The 20,697-nt window shown below is 55.1% G+C and overlaps 1 protein-coding gene across 1 annotated transcript in view; it reads right to left on the bottom strand.

Annotated features, from left to right (window-relative positions):
• Window positions 1-17,906: 17,906 nt before the first annotated feature.
• Window positions 17,907-20,697, bottom strand: part of LOC119956440 (transcriptional enhancer factor TEF-1-like) — a 76,040-nt gene continuing 73,249 nt past the window's right edge. The window contains 1 exon segment of the mRNA XM_038783675.1: window positions 17,907-18,552. Coding sequence (XP_038639603.1) covers window positions 18,439-18,552 — 114 coding nt within the window. The 3' untranslated portion in view covers window positions 17,907-18,438.

Below are 20,697 nucleotides of genomic sequence, written 5' to 3'. Positions count from 1 at the left end.
TTTCTTCACCCAAACCGTATTCTTATGTAATATTACACATTAATTCCAGCTGGACTAATCTTCACTGAATCAGACAGGATGATACACTGTGACGCTGGGGCCTTTCATTTGTTCCTGTGTGCAGAATGCAATGGGGTAGGAATATGGTGCAGGTGGGGGGAGCTGGGTGGTGTTGCAAATTAAAACGGAAACACCCTCAGGGGAAATCCTCACCACCTTTAAAAGCATATTTAGATTAAAGTCCTTGATGTAACCGACCAGGATACAGAACAAGAGCCAAAAAGTGGGATTCAGCGGGAGAGGACATTTTCAGCCAGTACAGAAACGATGGGCGAATGGCCTCCTTGGCTCTAAATCCTTTTTGTTTCTGGGACTGCTGATGCCGAAATGCTCAAACCAGGAGATTGAGATCAGGACCAATGGGGTTGGAAGAGCTGGAAATTATTCAACTACCCTGTGGGGCAAGATTCAGGAACAGCTGAATGAAATAGTATTGCTGCTGGGTCATGTTGCTGATGTCTTTCTCAAGGGCTTAGCTGGGGGAGATTTAGCTTTGCATCAAATTCTTTTTAAAAGTAGTAATTTCTGATAAAAGAACAGCCAAATTTATTGAAGAATCATGTCCGCTCATTTCTTAAACCGTAGTTTTGTGTTTCTATTTACAGGGGCAGCAATCATGCACTTGTTCCCATTCTGCCTGATTGGAATCCTGGTTGGAATATTTGGAATTTTTGCAGGTGAGGTACCATCTGATTTGATGGTTCAAAGTGATCCTTGTTGTGGGGAATGTAGTGAGGTCAGATCCTGGGACATTCTGGTCACAAAATCAGCTTGAAAAAGCGGGATATGTTTTATTATTTATCTCTCAGCTGGTTAACACATCAGAATGGCTGGGATTAAAGGTCAACATGATTTTCAGCTTTAGTAGCAAAGGGCATCTATCTAAATGTCCTCTCTGCAACACAATAATGATTGAGAATTGGAATTGGGCAGTCTGTAGTGGAGTGCAGTGAGCCAGTGTCTGAGCAGCGAGCCAGTGTCTGAGCAGTGAGCCAGTGTCAGAGCAGCGAGCCAGTGTCAGAGCAGTGAGCCAGTGTCAGAGCAGCGAGCCAGTGTCTGAGCAGCGAGCCAGTGTCTGAGCAATGAGCCAGTGGTCAGAGCAGCGAGCCAGTGTCTGAGAGCGAGCCAGTGTCAGAGCAGCGAGCCAGTGTCTGAGCAGTGAGCCAGTGTCAGAGCAGCGAGCCAGTGTCTGTGCAGCGAGCCAGTGTCTGAGAGCGAGCCAGTGTCTGAGAGCGAGCCAGTGTCAGAGCAGCGAGCCAGTGTCTGAGCAGTGAGCCAGTGTCAGAGCAGCGAGCCAGTGTCAGAGCAGTGAGCCAGTGTCAGAGCAGCGAGCCAGTGTCAGAGCAGCGAGCCAGTGTCAGAGCAGTGAGCCAGTGTCTGAGCAGCGAGCCAGTGTCAGAGCAGCGAGCCAGTGTCACAGCAGTGAGTCAGTGTCTGAGCAGTGAGCCAGTGTCTGAGCAATGAGCCAGTGTCAGAGCAGTGAGCCAGTGTCTGAGCAGTGAGCCAGTGTCAGAGCAGCGAGCCAGTGTCACAGCAGTGAGTCAGTGTCTGAGCAGTGAGCCAGTGTCAGAGCAGCGAGCCAGTGTCTGAGCAGTGAGCCAGTGTCTGAGCAGTGAGCCAGTGTCAGAGCAGCGAGCCAGTGTCTGAGCAGCGAGCCAGTGTCTGAGCAGCGAGCCAGTGTCTGTGCAGCGAGCCAGTGTCTGAGCAGTGAGCCAGTGGTCAGAGCAGTGAGCCAGTGTCAGAGCAGCGAGCCAGTGTCAGAGCAGCGAGCCAGTGTCTGAGCAGCGAGCCAGTGTCTGAGCAGCGAGCCAGTGTCAGAGCAGTGTGCCAGTGGTCAGAGCAGCGAGCCAGTGTCAGAGCAGTGAGCCAGTGTCAGAGCAGTGAGCCAGTGTCAGAGCAGTGAGCCAGTGTCTGAGCAGCGAGCCAGTGTCTGAGCAGTGAGCCAGTGTCTGAGCAGTGAGCCAGTGTCAGAGCAGCGAGCCAGTGTCAGAGCAGCGAGCCAGTGTCTGAGCAGTGAGCCAGTGTCTGAGCAGCGAGCCAGTGTCTGTGCAGCGAGCCAGTGTCTGAGCAGTGAGCCAGTGTCAGAGCAGTGAGCCAGTGTCAGAGCAGTGTGCCAGTGTCTGAGCAGTGAGCCAGTGTCAGAGCAGCGAGCCAGTGTCAGAGCAGCGAGCCAGTGTCAGAGCAGTGAGCCAGTGTCAGAGCAGTGAGCCAGTGTCAGAGCAGTGAGCCAGTGTCTGAGCAGTGAGCCAGTGTCAGAGCAGTGAGCCAGTGTCAGAGCAGCGAGCCAGTGTCAGAGCAGTGTGCCAGTGTCAGAGCAGTGGATGTGGGTAATGTGCAGTGTGCCAGTGGTCAGAGCAGTGAGCCAGTGGTCAGAGCAGTGAGCCAGTGTCGGAGCAGTGAGCCAGTGGTCAGAGCAGTGAGCCAGTGTCAGAGCAGTGAGCCAGTGTCAGAGCAGTGAGCCAGTGGTCAGAGCTGTGAGCCAGTGGTCAGACCAGTGTGCCAGTGTCAGAGCAGTGTGCCAGTGTCAGAGCAGTGAGCCAGTGTCAGAGCAGTGAGCCAGTGGTCAGAGCAGTGAGCCAGTGGTCAGAGCTGTGAGCCAGTGGTCAGAGCAGTGTGCCAGTGGTCAGAGCAGTGAGCCAGTGTCGGAGCTGTGAGCCAGTGTCAGAGCAGTGTGCCAGTGGTCTGAGCAGTGTGCCAGTGGTCAGAGCAGTGAGCCAGTGGTCAGAGCAGTGAGCCAGTGTCTGAGCAGTGAGCCAGTGGTCAGAGCTGTGAGCCAGTGTCGGAGCAGTGAGCCAGTGGTCAGAGCAGTGTGCCAGTGGTCAGAGCTGTGAGCCAGTGGTCAGAGCAGTGTGCCAGTGGTCAGAGCAGTGAGCCAGTGGTCAGAGCAGTGTGCCAGTGTCGGAGCTGTGAGCCAGTGGTCAGAGCAGTGTGCCAGTGGTCAGAGCAGTGTGCCAGTGGTCAGAGCTGTGAGCCAGTGGTCAGAGCTGCGAGCCAGTGGTCTGAGCAGTGAGCCAGTGGTCAGAGCTGCGAGCCAGTGGGTAATGAACATATTTAACCAATTGACAGTCACTGTTTTTAAAGTATTTGTTTCTGGGATTTGCCTGTTGCTGGTTAAGCCAGCATTTATTGCCCACCTCTAATTGCCCCTTCTGAAGGTGGTGGTGAGCTGCCTTCTTGAACCGCTGCAGTCCGTGTGGTGTAGGTACACCCACTGTGCTGTTAGGGAGGGAGGTTGATGATTTTGACCCAGCGACAGTGAAGGAACGTCATTACATTTCCAAGTCAGGATGGTGTATGACTTATAATAATAATCTTTGAGTGTCACAAGTAGGTTTACATTAACACTGGAATGAGGTTACTGTGAAAAGCCCCTAGTCGCCACACTCCGGTGCCTGTTCGGGTCACAGAGGGAGAATTCAGAATGTCTAATTGACCGAACAGCACATCTTTCGGGACTTGTGGGAGGAAACCGGAGCACCCGGAGGAAACCCACGCAGACTCTGCACAGAGTGACTCAAGCCGGGAATCGAACTTGTGTCCCTGGAGCTGAGAAGCAACAGTGCTAACCACTGTGCGATGGTGCCTTGTAGGTGATGATGTTCCCTGTCAACCGTGTCCTTCAGAGATTGTAGTCATGGTGGGTTTTGGAAGGTGCTGTCAAAGGAGTTTTGGTGAGATCCATCTTGCAGATGGCTCAGGCTTGGCTGCCCAGCAGTGGAGGCAGCAAATATTAGAGATGGCGGATGGGTTGCCAATCACGATTTGTCCTGGATGAATTTTTAAAAATGATTCTTTCAGGGGATGTGAACGTCGCTGGCTGTGCCAGTCTTTATTGGCCATTAGTGGAGTGAATTGCAAGGTAATGTCAGAGGCCAGGGGGCAGGTGAGAAAGAGTCAACCACATTGCTGTGGGTCTGGAGTCACATGTAGACCAGATCAGGTAAAGAGAGCAGATTTCCTTCCCTAAAGACCATTAGTTGGATGGATTTTTACAACAATCGGCAATGGGTTTATGGTCATCATTTGACTTTCAGTTTTTGATTGAATTTAAATTTCACCAACTACTGTGGTGGGATTTGAACCCGCGACCCCAGAGCATCACCCTGGGTTCTGGATGACTAGTCCATTGATACCATCACTGCCCTGAGCAGCACTCACCCAGAAGAGAGCTCCATCACACTCGTGACTTGTGTATTGTACAGACTTTAGGGAGTGAGGAGGTGAGTTACTCGCTGTAGGAGTCTGTTGAAGCCACAGTATTAATATGGCTGAGTCTATATTAGACCATGGTAACCCCAGGATGGTGATTCCATTGAATATAATGGGGAGATGGTTAGAGTCTTGCTTGTTGGACTTGGACATTGCCTGGCACTTGTGTGGTACATATGTTACTTGACACTTGACATGACTGTTAACCCTTTCACTGTCTCTGGCTGAACAGCGCTGACATCTGCTGCACAGAATCATTCTGCGGTGATTTATGAGTTTCCCATTTGCTTTTCTCTAGAAGAAGAGTTACCCTCCATGGCAAGACAAGATGACTGTTCCCTTTTGCACAATTCACATGTGAGTGTTTATTAATTTATCACCTTCTTTGCGAAGGAATTAAGAAGCAACTTTAACTGTGGAAACAAACCGACTCAAATCTTTTTTTCAGATATAAGGCAGCACCTGGAGTATTCTTGGATCCCAGATCATAGGAACATAGGAATTAGGTGAAATATGCAATTCAGCCCTTCGATTCTGCTCCACCATTCAATCAGATCATAGCTGATCTCCTCCTGGTCTCAAAGCCATCGCCCTACCTGTTCCTCATATCTCTTTAATCTGTTTTTAAAATCCGAAATATATCCTTCTTGAAACCATTTGATGACTCAGATTCCACCGCACTATGGGGGCAGCGAGTTCCACAAATTCACCACCCTCTGCGAGAAGTAGTTCCTCCTCATCTCAGTTCTAAATCTACCGCCTCTCAACCTCTATCCGTGACCTCTCGTTCTAGATTGCCCCACAAGGGGAATAGTTGGTCTACGTTTACTTTATCAATCCCTTTTAGTATTTCATATACCTTGATCAGATTCCCTGTCATCCTTCTAAACTCCAGCGAGTATAAGCTCAAACTGTTTAATCGCTCCTCAGGCATTAACCCTTTCATCCCCGGAATCAATCTGGTGAATCCCCTCTGAACTGCCTCCAATGTCACCACATCCTCAAATAAGGAGACCAAAACTGGACACAATACTCCAGATGTGGTCTCACTAACACCCTAGACAGTTACAACAACACTTCTCTACTTTTATACTCCAGTCCTTTTGCAGTAAACGCTAACATTCCATTTGCCTTTTTCATTACAGGCGGTACTGGCAAACCGACTTTCAGTGATTCATAAACAAAGACACCCCGATCCCTCTGCACAGGCGCATTTTGAATTTCTTTCCGTTTCGATAATAATTTGCCTTTCTATTTTTTGGGGCCAAAATGGATAACCTCGCACTTATCCACATTCAACTCCATCTGCCAAATTTTGTGCAATCTTCTGGCCTATCTTTATCCGTCTGTAAAATCTGTATCTCCTCTTCACTGACTGCTTTCCCACTGTTTTAATATCATCCACAAATGTTGCTATGTTACACTCTGTCCCCGCTTGTAGATCATTTATATAGATTGTAAACAGTTGAGGTCTGAGGACTGACCCCTGCGGCTTCCCCGCTGGTTACAGTTCACCAGCCAGAGAGGGACTCATTCATCCCAACCTTCTGCTGTCAGGCAGCCAATCCTCAATCCAATCTAATTCTCTACCCTAACTCCCTGCGAGCTCACCTTCTGAATCAGTCTTTTATGCTGCACCTTGTCAAACACCTTCTGAAAATCTAAATATACCACATCCACAGGTTCTCCATTATCCACCTTGCTGATTATGTCATCAAAGAACTCAAGCAAGTTTGTCAAGCATGACTTACCCTTCATAAAACCATCTTGACAATGGTGGATTGAGCTTTGTCTTTCCAAATGTTCAGTCATCTCCTCCTTAATGACTGATTCCAGCAACTTCCCCACCACAGAGGTCAAACTAACTGGTCTATAATTTCTCACTGTTTGCCCCTCTCCCTTTTTGAATAGGGGCATCACATTAATGTGTTTCCAATCCACTGGGACCATTCCAGAATCCAGGGAACATATCCTCTATCTCTGCTGTATGGGGATTCTGGGTGAAAAGATTAATGTCATATATTGAATATAACCACAGGGGAAAATTAAACTGTTTTCTGTCATTGGAATCACATTTTGGTTTACAATTCAAATGATTGAAAATTAATGTGTTTCTGATCACTATCAAAATCATCCCCATTGATGAAGTGTGGGGAGGGGGCAGATAAAGAGAAATTCTACCCTTCCTGCTTGAAGACCCAGAATCCTGATTGCTTTCCACAGACATTTCCTTACAGTGAGCCTCAGGATTATAGAACAGTACAGCACAGAACAGGCCCTTCGGCCCTCGATGTTGTGCCGAGCCATGATCACCCTACTCAAACTCACGTATCCGCCCTATACCCGTAACCCAACAACTCCCCCTTAACCTTACTTTTTAGGACACTATGGGCAATTTAGCATGGCCAATCCACCTAACCCGCACATCTTTGGACTGTGGGAGGAAACCGGAGCTCCCGGAGGAAACCCACGCACACACAGGGAGAACGTGCAGACTCCGCACAGACAGTGACCCAGCCGGGAATCGAACCTGGGACCCTGGAGCTGTGAAGCATTTATGCTAACCACCATGCTACCGTGCTGCCCCTGATTGTCAGATACATATTCAACTACTGGAGCCCCCATCAGATCAATGCAGCCTTGCAGCCCCCCCCACAGCCTCGCAGCCCCCCCACAGCCTCGCAGCCCCCCCCCACAGCCTCGCAGCCCCCCCACCCCGCAGCCCCCCCACAGCCTCGCAGCCCCCCCCACAGCCTCGCAGCCCCCCCACCCCGCAGCCCCCCACAGCCTCGCAGCCCCCCCCCCACAGCCTCGCAGCCCCCCCCCCACAGCCTTGCAGCCCCCCCCCACAGACCCCCCCACCCCGCAGCCCCCCCACAGCCTCGCAGCCCCCCCACAGCCTCGCAGCCCCCCCACAGCCTTGCAGCCCCCCCCCAGCCTCGCAGCCCCCCCACAGCCTTGCAGCCCCGCCCACAGCCTCGCAGCCCCGCCCACAGCCCCCCCCCCACAGCCTCGCAGCCCCCCCCACAGCCTCGCAGCCCCGCCCACAGCCCCCCCCACAGCCTCGCAGCCCCCCCACAGCCTCGCAGCCCCCCCCCCACAGCCTCGCAGCCCCCCCACAGCCCCCCCACAGCCTCGCAGCCCCCCCACAGCCTCGCAGCCCCGCCCACAGCCCCCCCCACAGCCTCGCAGCCCCCCCACAGCCTCGCAGCCCCCCCCCCACAGCCTCGCAGCCCCCCCACAGCCCCCCCACAGCCTCGCAGCCCCCCCACAGCCTCGCAGCCCCCCCACAGCCCCCCCCACAGCCCCCCCACAGCCTCGCAGCCCCCCCACAGCCTCGCACCCCCCCCCCCCACAGCCCCCCCCCACAGCCCCCCCCACCCCGCAGCCCCCCCCCACAGCCTCGCAGCCCCCCCCCACAGCCTCGCACCCCCCCCCCACAGCCTCGCAGCCCCCCCCCCCACAGCCCCCCCACAGCCTCGCACCCCCCCCCCCCCACAGCCCTGCAGAATGTGGCACTGATAACGATGACATTGATCTTCCTCCCCCCTCACTGAGGAGCTTAAAAGTGAAAATCAGTTGAGAATTAAAGCTACTTTCTCATTTCTAAACTGAATTTAATAGAACTATTGATTTAACCCAGTCTGTCAGTGGGTTTGACTTGCTACATCCCGTCAAGGGGTAAGGGAGTGCCGGGGGGGGGGGGAGTGTCCTGGGGGGGGGTCCCGGAGGGGGGGGTCCCGGGGAGTGTCCCGGGGGGGGGGGGTCCCGGAGGAGGGGGGGGGGGGGGTCCCGGGGGGGGGGGGGGGGGGGTCCCGGGGAGATTTACGAGGATGTTTACACGACTGGAACGTGCAGCTATGAGAAAGATTGGAAAGGTTGGGGTTGTTCTCCTTGGGACACAGGAGGCTGGGGGCAGATTTGATTGAGACGTACAGAATAGTGAGGGGCCTGGTTAGAGCGGATAGGAAAGGGCCTGTTTACTGTAGCAGAGAGCTCAGTGACTGAGGGGCACAGATTAAAGTGATTGGTAGAAAGATTAGAGGAGAGAGGAGGAAAGTGTTGTGGGGAGTCTGTGAGAGGCAGAAACACTCCAATCAGTTAACGGTGTCTGGTTCTGTCCAGCAGGGCTACAGACCAAATACAGGAAAGTGGGGTTAGGCCGGGTGGCTGGTTTGTTCAGGCAGTACAGACATGATGGGCCAAGTGGCCTCTTTCTGTGCTGTAAACTTTTTATGATTCAATTCCAAATGTTACTCTTCAGCCAGAAGGGAACTCGCTCCAACAATCAACAGTCCTCATGAAGTTGAAGATCACAATGAAGAGAGGCAGATTTGAAGCAGAATGAATGAAATGTGGATGGTGGGTGTAGCACTGAAGCCTGTGGCCTGTGTTATTGGTAAAGTTTAATGAGCAATGAGTTTGTCAGCTGTTAGTAGCAATGGGTATGAGGTGCCTGCGGTTTGGGGCTCATGAGGGGAAGGAGTGGAGACGCTGGCTCTGGGCTGCAGGTTCCAGACGCTGGGCTGCAGGTTCTAGACGCTGGGCTGCAGGTTCTAGACGCTGGGCTGCAGGTTCCAGACGCTGGGCTGCAGGTTCCAGACGCTGGGCTGCGGTTCCAGACGCTGGGCTGCAGGTTCCAGACGCTGGGCTGCAGGTTCCAGACGCTGGGCTGCAGGTTCTAGATGCTGGGCTGCAGGTTCTAGATGCTGGGCTGCAGGTTCCAGACGCTGGGCTGCAGGTTCCAGACTCTGGGCTGCAGGTTCTAGATGCTGGGCTGCAGGTTCTAGATGCTGGGCTGCAGGTTCCAGACGCTGGGCTGCAGGTTCCAGACGCTGGGCTGCAGGTTCCAGACGCTGGGCTGCGGTTCCAGACGCTGGGCTGCAGGTTCCAGACGCTGGGCTGCAGGTTCCAGACGCTGGGCTGCAGGTTCTAGATGCTGGGCTGCAGGTTCCAGACGCTGGGCTGCAGGTTCCAGACGCTGGGCTGCAGGTTCTAGATGCTGGGCTGCAGGTTCTAGATGCTGGGCTGCAGGTTCCAGACGCTGTCGCTGGGCTGCAGGTTCTAGACGCTGACTGCAGGTTCCAGATGCTGGGCTGCGGTTCCAGACGCTGGGCTGCAGGTTCTAGACGCTGGGCTGCAGGTTCTAGATGCTGGGCTGCAGGTTCCAGACGCTGTCGCTGGGCTGCAGGTTCTAGACGCTGACTGCAGGTTCCAGATGCTGGGCTGCGGTTCCAGACGCTGGGCTGCAGGTTCTAGACGCTGGGCTGCAGGTTCTAGACGCTGACTGCAGGTTCCAGATGCTGGGCTGCAGGTTCCAGACACTGGGCTGCAGGTTCTAGATGCTGGGCTGCAGGTTCTAGATGCTGGGCTGCAGGTTCCAGATGCTGGGCTGCAGGTTCCAGACGCTGGGCTGCAGGTTCTAGATGCTGGGCTGCAGGTTCCAGATGCTGGGCTGCAGGTTCCAGATGCTGGGCTGCGGTTCCAGACGCTGGGCTGCAGGTTCCAGACGCTGGGCTGCAGGTTCCAGACGCTGGGCTGCGGTTCCAGACGCTGGGCTGCAGGTTCCAGACGCTGGGCTGCGGTTCCAGACGCTGGGCTGCAGGTTCTAGATGCTGGGCTGCAGGTTCCAGACGCTGTCGCTGGGCTGCAGGTTCTAGACGCTGACTGCAGGTTCTAGACGCTGGGCTGCAGGTTCCAGACGCTGGGCTGCAGGTTCCAGACGCTGGGCTGCGGTTCCAGACGCTGGGCTGCAGGTTCCAGACGCTGGGCTGCAGGTTCTAGATGCTGGGCTGCAGGTTCTAGACGCTGACTGCAGGTTCCAGATGCTGGGCTGCAGGTTCCAGACACTGGGCTGCAGGTTCTAGATGCTGGGCTGCAGGTTCCAGACGCTGTCGCTGGGCTGCAGGTTCTAGACGCTGACTGCAGGTTCTAGACGCTGGGCTGCAGGTTCCAGACGCTGGGCTGCAGGTTCCAGACGCTGGGCTGCAGGTTCCAGACGCTGGGCTGCAGGTTCTAGATGCTGGGCTGCAGGTTCTAGACGCTGACTGCAGGTTCCAGATGCTGGGCTGCAGGTTCCAGACACTGGGCTGCAGGTTCTAGATGCTGGGCTGCAGGTTCTAGATGCTGGGCTGCAGGTTCCAGACGCTGTCGCTGGGCTGCAGGTTCTAGACGCTGACTGCAGGTTCTAGACGCTGGGCTGCAGGTTCCAGACGCTGGGCTGCAGGTTCCAGACGCTGGGCTGCGGTTCCAGACGCTGGGCTGCAGGTTCCAGACGCTGGGCTGCAGGTTCTAGATGCTGGGCTGCAGGTTCTAGACGCTGACTGCAGGTTCCAGATGCTGGGCTGCAGGTTCCAGACACTGGGCTGCAGGTTCTAGATGCTGGGCTGCAGGTTCTAGATGCTGGGCTGCAGGTTCCAGATGCTGGGCTGCAGGTTCCAGACGCTGGGCTGCAGGTTCTAGATGCTGGGCTGCAGGTTCCAGATGTTGGGCTGCAGGTTCCAGACACTGGGCGGCAGGTTCCAGACGCTGGGCTGCAGGTTCCAGATGCTGGGCTGCGGTTCCAGACGCTGGGCTGCAGGTTCCAGACGCTGGGCTGCAGGTTCCAGACGCTGGGCTGCGGTTCCAGACGCTGGGCTGCAGGTTCCAGACGCTGGGCTGCGGTTCCAGACGCTGGGCTGCAGGTTCCAGACGCTGGGCTGCGGTTCCAGACGCTGGGCTGCAGGTTCTAGATGCTGGGCTGCAGGTTCCAGACGCTGTCGCTGGGCTGCAGGTTCTAGACGCTGACTGCAGGTTCTAGACGCTGGGCTGCAGGTTCCAGACGCTGGGCTGCAGGTTCCAGACGCTGGGCTGCGGTTCCAGACGCTGGGCTGCAGGTTCCAGACGCTGGGCTGCAGGTTCTAGATGCTGGGCTGCAGGTTCTAGACGCTGACTGCAGGTTCCAGATGCTGGGCTGCAGGTTCCAGACACTGGGCTGCAGGTTCTAGATGCTGGGCTGCAGGTTCTAGATGCTGGGCTGCAGGTTCCAGACGCTGTCGCTGGGCTGCAGGTTCTAGACGCTGACTGCAGGTTCTAGACGCTGGGCTGCAGGTTCCAGACGCTGGGCTGCAGGTTCCAGACGCTGGGCTGCGGTTCCAGACGCTGGGCTGCAGGTTCCAGACGCTGGGCTGCAGGTTCTAGATGCTGGGCTGCAGGTTCTAGACGCTGACTGCAGGTTCCAGATGCTGGGCTGCAGGTTCCAGACACTGGGCTGCAGGTTCCAGACGCTGGGCTGCAGGTTCTAGATGCTGGGCTGCAGGTTCCAGACGCTGTCGCTGGGCTGCAGGTTCTAGACGCTGACTGCAGGTTCCAGATGCTGGGCTGCGGTTCCAGACGCTGGGCTGCAGGTTCTAGATGCTGGGCTGCAGGTTCCAGACGCTGGGCTGCAGGTTCTAGATGCTGGGCTGCAGGTTCTAGACGCTGACTGCAGGTTCCAGATGCTGGGCTGCAGGTTCCAGACACTGGGCTGCAGGTTCTAGATGCTGGGCTGCAGGTTCTAGATGCTGGGCTGCAGGTTCCAGACGCTGTCGCTGGGCTGCAGGTTCTAGACGCTGACTGCAGGTTCTAGACGCTGACTGCAGGTTCCAGACGCTGGGCTGCAGGTTCCAGACGCTGGGCTGCAGGTTCCAGACGCTGGGCTGCAGGTTCCAGACGCTGGGCTGCAGGTTCTAGATGCTGGGCTGCAGGTTCTAGACGCTGACTGCAGGTTCCAGATGCTGGGCTGCAGGTTCCAGACACTGGGCTGCAGGTTCCAGACGCTGGGCTGCAGGTTCTAGATGCTGGGCTGCAGGTTCCAGACGCTGTCGCTGGGCTGCAGGTTCTAGACGCTGACTGCAGGTTCCAGATGCTGGGCTGCGGTTCCAGACGCTGGGCTGCAGGTTCTAGATGCTGGGCTGCAGGTTCCAGACGCTGGGCTGCAGGTTCTAGACGCTGGGCTGCAGGTTCTAGACGCTGGGCTGCAGGTTCCAGACGCTGGGCTGCAGGTTCTAGACGCTGGACTGCAGGTTCTAGATGCTGGGCTGCAGGTTCTAGATGCTGGGCTGCAGGTTCCAGACGCTGTCACTGGGCTGCAGGTTCCAGACGCTGGGCTGCAGGTTCTAGATGCTGGGCTGCAGGTTCCAGACGCTGTCACTGGGCTGCAGGTTCTAGACGCTGGGCTGCAGGTTCCAGACGCTGTCACTGGGCTGCAGGTTCTAGACGCTGGGCTGCAGGTTCCAGACACTGACGCTGGGCTGCAGGTTCTAGACGCTGGGCTGCAGGTTCTAGATGCTGGGCTGCAGGTTCCAGATGCTGGACTGCAGGTTCTAGACACTGGGCTGCAGGTTCCAGACGCTGGGCTGCAGGTTCTAGATGCTGGGCCGCAGGTTCCAGACGCTCGGCCGCAGGTTCCAGACACTGGGCTGCAGGTTCTAGACGCTGGGCTGCAGGTTCTAGACGCTGGGCTGCAAGTTCCAGACGCTGGGCTGCAAGTTCTAGATGCTGGGCTGCAGGTTCTAGATGCTGGGCTGCAGGTTCTAGATGCTGGGCTGCAGGTTCCAGACGCTGGGCCGCAGGTTCCAGACGCTCGGCCGCAGGTTCCAGACGCTGGGCTGCAGGTTCCAGACGCTGGGCTGCAGGTTCTAGATGCTGGGCTGCAGGTTCCAGACGCTGGGCTGCAGGTTCCAGACGCTGGGCTGCAGGTTCCAGACGCTGGGCTGCAGGTTCCAGACGCTGGGCTGCAGGTTCCAGACGCTGGGCTGCAGGTTCCAGACGCTGGGCTGCAGGTTCTAGATGCTGGGCTGCAGGTTCTAGATGCTGGGCTGACGCTGGGCTGCAGGTTCCAGACGCTGGGCTGCGGTTCCAGACGCTAGGCTGCAGGTTCCAGACGCTGGGCTGCAGGTTCCAGACGCTGGGCTGCAGGTTCCAGACGCTGGGCTGCAGGTTCTAGACGCTAGGCTGCAGGTTCCAGACGCTGGGCTGCAGGATCCAGACGCTGGGCTGCGGGTCCAGATGCTGGGCTGCAGGTTCCAGATTCAAGATGCTGGGCTGCAGGTTCTAGATGCTGGGCTGCAGGTTCCAGACGCTGGGCTGCAGGTTCTAGACGCTGGGCTGCAGGTTCTAGACGCTGGGTTGCAGGTTCAAGACGCTGGGCTGCAGGTTCTAGACGCTGGGTTGCAGGTTCTAGATGCTCGACCGCAGGTTCACACACTGCTGCCAGTGTCCCATCAGTTGGAGATGCCGGTGTTGGACTGGAGTGAGCACAGTAAGAAGTCCCGACAACACCAGTCCAACAGGTTTGTTTCGAATCACTAGCTTTTGGAGCACTGCTCCTTCCTCAGGTGAACCTGTTGGACTTTAACCTGGTGTTTGTCAGACTCCTTACTGGGAGAGGGAATAGAACAAAGCGGCTAATCGGTCTTAGATGTGAAGTTTGTTTTGTTGGAGCTGCACTCACCCAGCATTCCATCACAATCCGGACTTGTGCCTTGTAGATGGTGGACAGGCTTTGGGAAGTCAGTAGGATTCCCAGCCTCTGACCTGCTCTTGTAGCCACAATATTTATACGGCTGGGTCCAGTTCCGTTTCTGATCAATGATGTTGATAGTGGGGGATTCAGTGATGCGAATGTTATTGAATGTCAAGGGGTTATAGTTCTTGTTGGAGGGGGGGTCATTGCCTGATTCTCCATGTGGGGTGTACATTACTTGGTATCGGACAGGTACAGGAGCCTGGCTGACATTTCCCTCCATTACTCAGTGGCTGTACCTGACCAATCAAACTGAGGTTCCTACTTGAAATGAAAATCGCTTATTGTCACGAGTAGGCTTCAATGAAGTTACTGTGAAAAGCCCCTAGTCGCCACATTCCGGCGCCTGTTCAGGGAGGCTGGTACGGGAATTGAACCGTGCTGCTGGCCTGCTTTCAAAGCTAGCGATTTAGCCCTGTGCTAAACCAGCCCCTACTTAACTGTCCAGGTGAGTGTGGAAGATCCCATGGCCTTACTCAAGGTCCTTGGTATTCTGGCTAATGTTCTTCCCAACTGAACCACAAAGTAAATGATGAATTGTTGATGAATATGATTGCTATCGGAGGGATGTTGCTGTGTGAGAAAGCTTACAGCCTGCATAACATTTATTCCACTGTAACCTTTGAAATGTGTGATGGGATATTGGGATTGTGATGGGATGTTGGGATTGTGCTGATTTCTCTTCCCTGACTCGGAATATTCTGTCCCCAGCTCCTGCTCGGTGAAGTATGGAAAGGTGTTGAAAAGCGGGCACTGAAAGACTTTGGCAGACAGAAATCACCGTACATTCTAAAACGGCAGCTGTATTTCAGCAACAAATGGCCGTTCGCCCTATGGCATTTCCAGAGGTTGCCACTTCCTCTCCGCTGACTCCTACATCAGGTCCAGGAATGGAAAAGCTGCCTCACTGCTCCGCAAAATCACTTGTAGAGCTGTAAATCACTGAAATAAAATCACTTTGTGGCTGTATAATGAGTCATGGTGGAGGAGGGGTAACATTGTCACTGATACAGGGAAGATGTCAATCCATTATGTTGTTCTGTGTCCCATTCACAGCCGCAGTGAATAAGAAACTGCATTTATTGTAGAAGTCTGATGAAGTGGCACAGTGGTTAGCACTGCTGCCACTGGACCTGGGACAGATCCTGGAAGAGGACAGGGCAAGTGGACCTGGGTAGGTGGCTCTTTCAGAGGGTGGGTGCAGACTCAATGGGCCGAATGGCCTCCTTCTGCACTGTAGGAATTCTATGATAGACTATATAGAATTTACAGTGCATTCGGCCCATCGTGTCTGCACCGGCCCTTGGAAAGAGCACCCTACCCAAGCCCACGGCTCCACCCTATCCCCGTAACCCAGTAACACCACCCAACATTTTGGACACTAGGGGCAATTTATCATGGCCAATCCATCTAATCTGCACGTCTTTGCACTTGAGGGAGGAAACCGGAGCACCCGGAGGAAACCCACGCAGACACGGAATCGAACGTGGGACCCTGGCGCTGTGAAGGAAACCCAGGCAGATTTCCCTCAATCTTTCAAATTCAGAGAGAACTGACCAGGGTGCAGTCTTTACACATCAGCCACACGATAGCAAAGCTGACGATAATCATCAACGCGTGCGCAGAACTGGCGCAATCCTTTGTCTTACATTTTTCTGATAATTCTTACCTCCTCCCGTGTAGGGGTGTTCATTGGAAAATCATGTTGCAACCCCTCCCTCACAGCACAACACTCTCGCTAACAGCCTCACACCAGAGTGGGTGATCAGTGATTGAAGCAAGAAATTCCTGGGCTGATCATTTTCCCTTCCTAACCCTGCAATAGTCAGCGGGATTCTCCCTGGGGACGAAGCCCCCCACGCTGGCGGGAGAACCGGCACCAACCACTCCGGCGTCAACAGCACGAAGTAGCGGAGTTCTCCGCACACCGGGGGCTAGGTGGACACCGGAGGGTCTCCGCACACCGGGGGCTAGGTGGACACCGGAGGGTCTCCGCACACCGGGGGCTAGGTGGGACACCGGAGGGTCTCCGCACACCGGGGGCTAGGTGGACACCGGAGGGTCTCCGCACACCGGGGGCTAGGTGGACACCGGAGGGTCTCCGCACACCGGGGGCTAGGTGGACACCGGAGGGTCTCCGCACACCGGGGGCTAGGTGGACACCGGAGGGTCTCCGCACACCGGGGGCTAGGTGGACACCGGAGGGTCTCCGCACACCGGGGGCTAGGTGGACACCGGAGGGTCTCCGCACACCGGGGGCTAGGTGGACACCGGAGGGTCTCCGCACACCGGGGGCTAGGTGGACACCGGAGGGTCTCCGCACACCGGGGGCTAGGTGGACACCGGAGGGTCTCCGCACACCGGGGGCTAGGTGGACACCGGAGGGTCTCCGCACACCGGGGGGCTAGGTGGACACCGGAGGGTCTCCGCACACCGGGGGCTAGGTGGACACCGGAGGGTTGGCGCCGCTCCAGCCGGCACTGAAGGGGCTGCGCGAGTTAGTGCATGCGGCAAAGGGCCGGCGTGATCCTGCGCTTGCGCAGACCGGCCAGTGTATTCTGACGCATGCGCAGGGGGGGGTTCTCATCTCCGCGTGGCAATGGGCAGAGCCCTACAGGGGCTGGCATGGAAAGAACGAGTACCCCCATGGCACAGGCCCGCTCGCAGATCGGTGGTCCCAGATTGCGGGCCAGGCCAGCATGGCCCCCCCCCCCCCCCCCCGGGATTCGGATCGGAGAATCCCGCCCATGAATTCCATACCCTATTATCACCATACTGCGGAACAACACATGCCACAGATTGCACAAAGAATACTCTTTAACACCGTGCTCAATGCAGAATTGCTCACCTGCAATCTCCAAATCACGGCAGTGAGGTAATTCAGTCAATACTGGCTTCTCTCTGGGGCAGCACGGTGGCACAGTGGTTAGCACTGCTGCTTCACGATGCCGAGGATCCGGGTTCGATCCCGGCTCTGGGTCACTGTCCGGGTGGAGTTTGCACATTCTCCCCGTGTCTGTGTGGGTCTCACCCCCACAACCCAAAGATGTGCAGGGTAGGTGGATTGGCCACGCTAAATTGCCGCTTCGCTCTGTACATCTGATGTGTTCTGTCAACATATTCCGCACGCTGTAACAGTCATCCCCAGCATTCAGAATTTCCTGCACCTTCCCATAGCGATTGAGATAAACTGGGCTATCCCCACGGGCACGTGATCTGGTGTCTCAGTGTTAACAAATTAAGTGCTCAACTAGCCAGGACAGAATATATTGAAGAGAACGGCTTTGAGAAGTCAACGCTGGCAATATGCTAATATCCTGGTCCCATTTAACTAGTCTGTCCTGTCCCCACAAAAGTAAAAAATGTGTTTATTTACATAGATAGAATATACAGTGCAGAAGGAGGCCATTTGGCCCATCGAGTCTGCACCGGCTCTTGGAAAGAGCACCCTACCCAAGGTTAACACCTCCACCCTATCCCCATAACCCAGTAACCCCACCCAACACTAAGGGCAATTTTGGACACTAGGGGCAACTTAGCATGGCCAATCCACCTAACCTACACATCTTTGGACTGTGGGAGGAAACCGGAGCACCCGGAGGAAACCCACGCACACACGGGGAGGATGTGCAGACTCTGCACAGACAGTGACCCAAGCTAGGAATCGAACCTGGGACCCTGGAGCTGTGAAGCAATTGTGCTATCCACAATGCTACCCTGCTGCCGTATGGTGTATGTGTTCCCCGTTTAGTCCATTCTGTCTCTCACATTCCTGTAAAACCTCCCCCACCATCATCCCTTACCCCAACCCACCCAAATCCCAGCGTTGAATATGGAGATGGATTAAAGCTGACACAAATAATGATGGATAAGGAGAAAGTAAGCAAGAAATAAATGGTTACGGAAATAAAAGTTAGATAAGAGTTAAAAGTTAAAGAGAGAGAGAGAGGTTCTAAGGTCATTCTGCAAACATTAAAATAATCAGCGTATCATAATGATAACTTAATATATATTATCGCTATATACGTCAAATTGTTTGCCACCTGTACACTTTAGGCAGGAAGATGTTTGGTTTCAATGAATGAGGTTGATGTAAGTTTTAAAAATCACATTCAGATGATTTATTTACTGTTTCCACACCAGTTTTGAGATTGTGGATGTGTCAGGTCACAGCAGCCATTACAGAAAGGCAAATGGCTACTTAATCTTTGCTAGGCTCTCTTCCAATTGTATATCACAGTTTATTTTAACTGGGGGATATGATTTCTAATCAGAAAAGAAGATAAAAAGGAACATTTACCAACAAATGCCAAATGACCTGATTGACCTTAATGTGTAACACAAATATCCAGCTCCTCCCTCAACACGATTAAATTAAGGTTATGACGCGGTTAAAGCCAAACATGTTGTCATTTTCACTGAAGTATTGGACAGCCAGCGAGAGAAGCTTGATCCAGTTGCTGTCGTCGTAAATCCAGGCACTAGATTTTGAGCCTCTTGCAGGAGTCGTGGCTGCATTCGAGTGGGTGAAATTTCAGAATGGTGCGTTGGGGAAAAGTGGGACCACAACCAATCCAGACTCTCCTCCTCGAGTTTACGTATGAATTTGAGGGCAAGACTTTGACCTAGTCCTTCACAAGTCTGTAGATGTGATGTTGAGCTCCATGTTCACTGGTCGAGACTTCAAAAACATACGCAACACACATGAGCAGTTCGTGTGTTTCTCTGTTGGTTACAACCTGGAAAAGATAGAAGGATACCGGGAGATAAATATTGAAATGGAAATTCAACAGTGAGACACAGAGGGAATCACAAAATACTGGCTACAAAGTAAAACATAGAAACAGATAATGAACACGTCAGTGACGGGGTGACCAGCACACACAGTGAACACGTCAGTGACGGGGTGACCAGCACACACAGTGAACACGTCAGTGACGGGGTGACCAGCACACACACAACACGTCAGTGACGGGGTGACCAGCACACACACAACACGTCAGTGACGGGGTGACCAGCACACACAGTGAACACGGCAGTGACGGGGTGACCAGCACACACACAACACGTCAGTGACGGGGTGACCAGCACACACAGTGAACACGGCAGTGACCAGCACACACAGTGAACACGTCAGTGACGGGGTGACCAGCACACACACAACACGTCAGTGACGGGGTGACCAGCACACACAGTGAACACGTCAGTGACGGGGTGACCAGCACACACAGTGAACACGGCAGTGACGGGGTGACCAGCACACACACAACACGTCAGTGACGGGGTGACCAGCACACACACAACACGTCAGTGACGGGGTGACCAGCACACACAGTGAACACGGCAGTGACGGGGTGACCAGCACACACACAACACGTCAGTGACGGGGTGACCAGCACACACAGTGAACACGTCAGTGACGGGGTGACCAGCACACACAGTGAACACGGCAGTGACGGGGTGACCAGCACACACAGTGAACACGGCAGTGACGGGGTGACCAGCACACACAGTGAACACGGCAGTGACGGGGTGACCAGCACACACAGTGAACACGGCAGTGACGGGGTGACCAGCACACACAGTGAACACGTCAGTGACGGGGTGACCAGCACACACAGTGAACACGTCAGTGACGGGGTGACCAGCACACACAGTGAACACGGCAGTGACCAGCACACACAGTGAACACGTCAGTGACGGGGTGACCAGCACACACAGTGAACACGGCAGTGACGGGGTGACCAGCACACACAGTGAACACGGCAGTGACGGGGTGACCAGCACACACAGTGAACACGGCAGTGACCAGCACACACAGTGAACACGTCAGTGACAGGGTGACCAGCACACACAGTGAACACGTCAGTGATGGGGTGACCAGCACACACAGTGAACACGGCAGTGACAGGGTGACCAGCACACACAGTGAACACGGCAGTGACGGGGTGACCAGCACACACAGTGAACACGGCAGTGACGGGGTGACCAGCACACACAGTGAACACGGCAGTGACGGGGTGACCAGCACACACAGTGAACACGTCAGTGACGGGGTGACCAGCACACACAGTGAACACGGCAGTGACAGGGTGACCAGCTACACAGTGAACACGGCAGTGACGGGGTGACCAGCACACACACAACACGTCAGTGACGGGGTGACCAGCACACACAGTGAACACGGCAGTGACGGGGTGACCAGCACACACACAACACGTCAGTGACGGGGTGACCAGCACACACAGTGAACACGTCAGTGACGGGGTGACCAGCACACACAGTGAACACGGCAGTGACCAGCACACACAGTGAACACGGCAGTGACGGGGTGACCAGCTACACAGTGAACACGGCAGTGACCAGCACACACAGTGAACACGTCAGTGACGGGGTGACCAGCACACACACAACACGTCAGTGACGGGGTGACCAGCACACACAGTGAACACGGCAGTGACAGGGTGACCAGCACACACAGTGAACACGGCAGTGACCAGCACACACAGTGAACACGTCAGTGACGGGGTGACCAGCACACACAGTGAACACGGCAGTGACAGGGTGACCAGCACACACAGTGAACACGGCAGTGACGGGGTGACCAGCACACACAGTGAACACGGCAGTGACGGGGTGACCAGCACACACAGTGAACACGTCAGTGACGGGGTGACCAGCACACACAGTGAACACGGCAGTGACGGGGTGACCAGCACACACAGTGAACACGGCAGTGACCAGCACACACAGTGAACACGGCAGTGACGGGGTGACCAGCACACACACAACACGTCAGTGACGGGGTGACCAGCACACACAGTGAACACGGCAGTGACCAGCACACACAGTGAACACGGCAGTGACGGGGTGACCAGCACACA

This window comes from Scyliorhinus canicula, chromosome 23 (assembly GCF_902713615.1).
Source record: "Scyliorhinus canicula chromosome 23, sScyCan1.1, whole genome shotgun sequence".
Classification (NCBI taxonomy): Eukaryota; Metazoa; Chordata; class Chondrichthyes; order Carcharhiniformes; family Scyliorhinidae; genus Scyliorhinus; species Scyliorhinus canicula.
The sequence above is the reverse complement of the archived record's forward strand: the minus strand, read 5'-3'. Positions and strand labels throughout refer to the sequence as shown.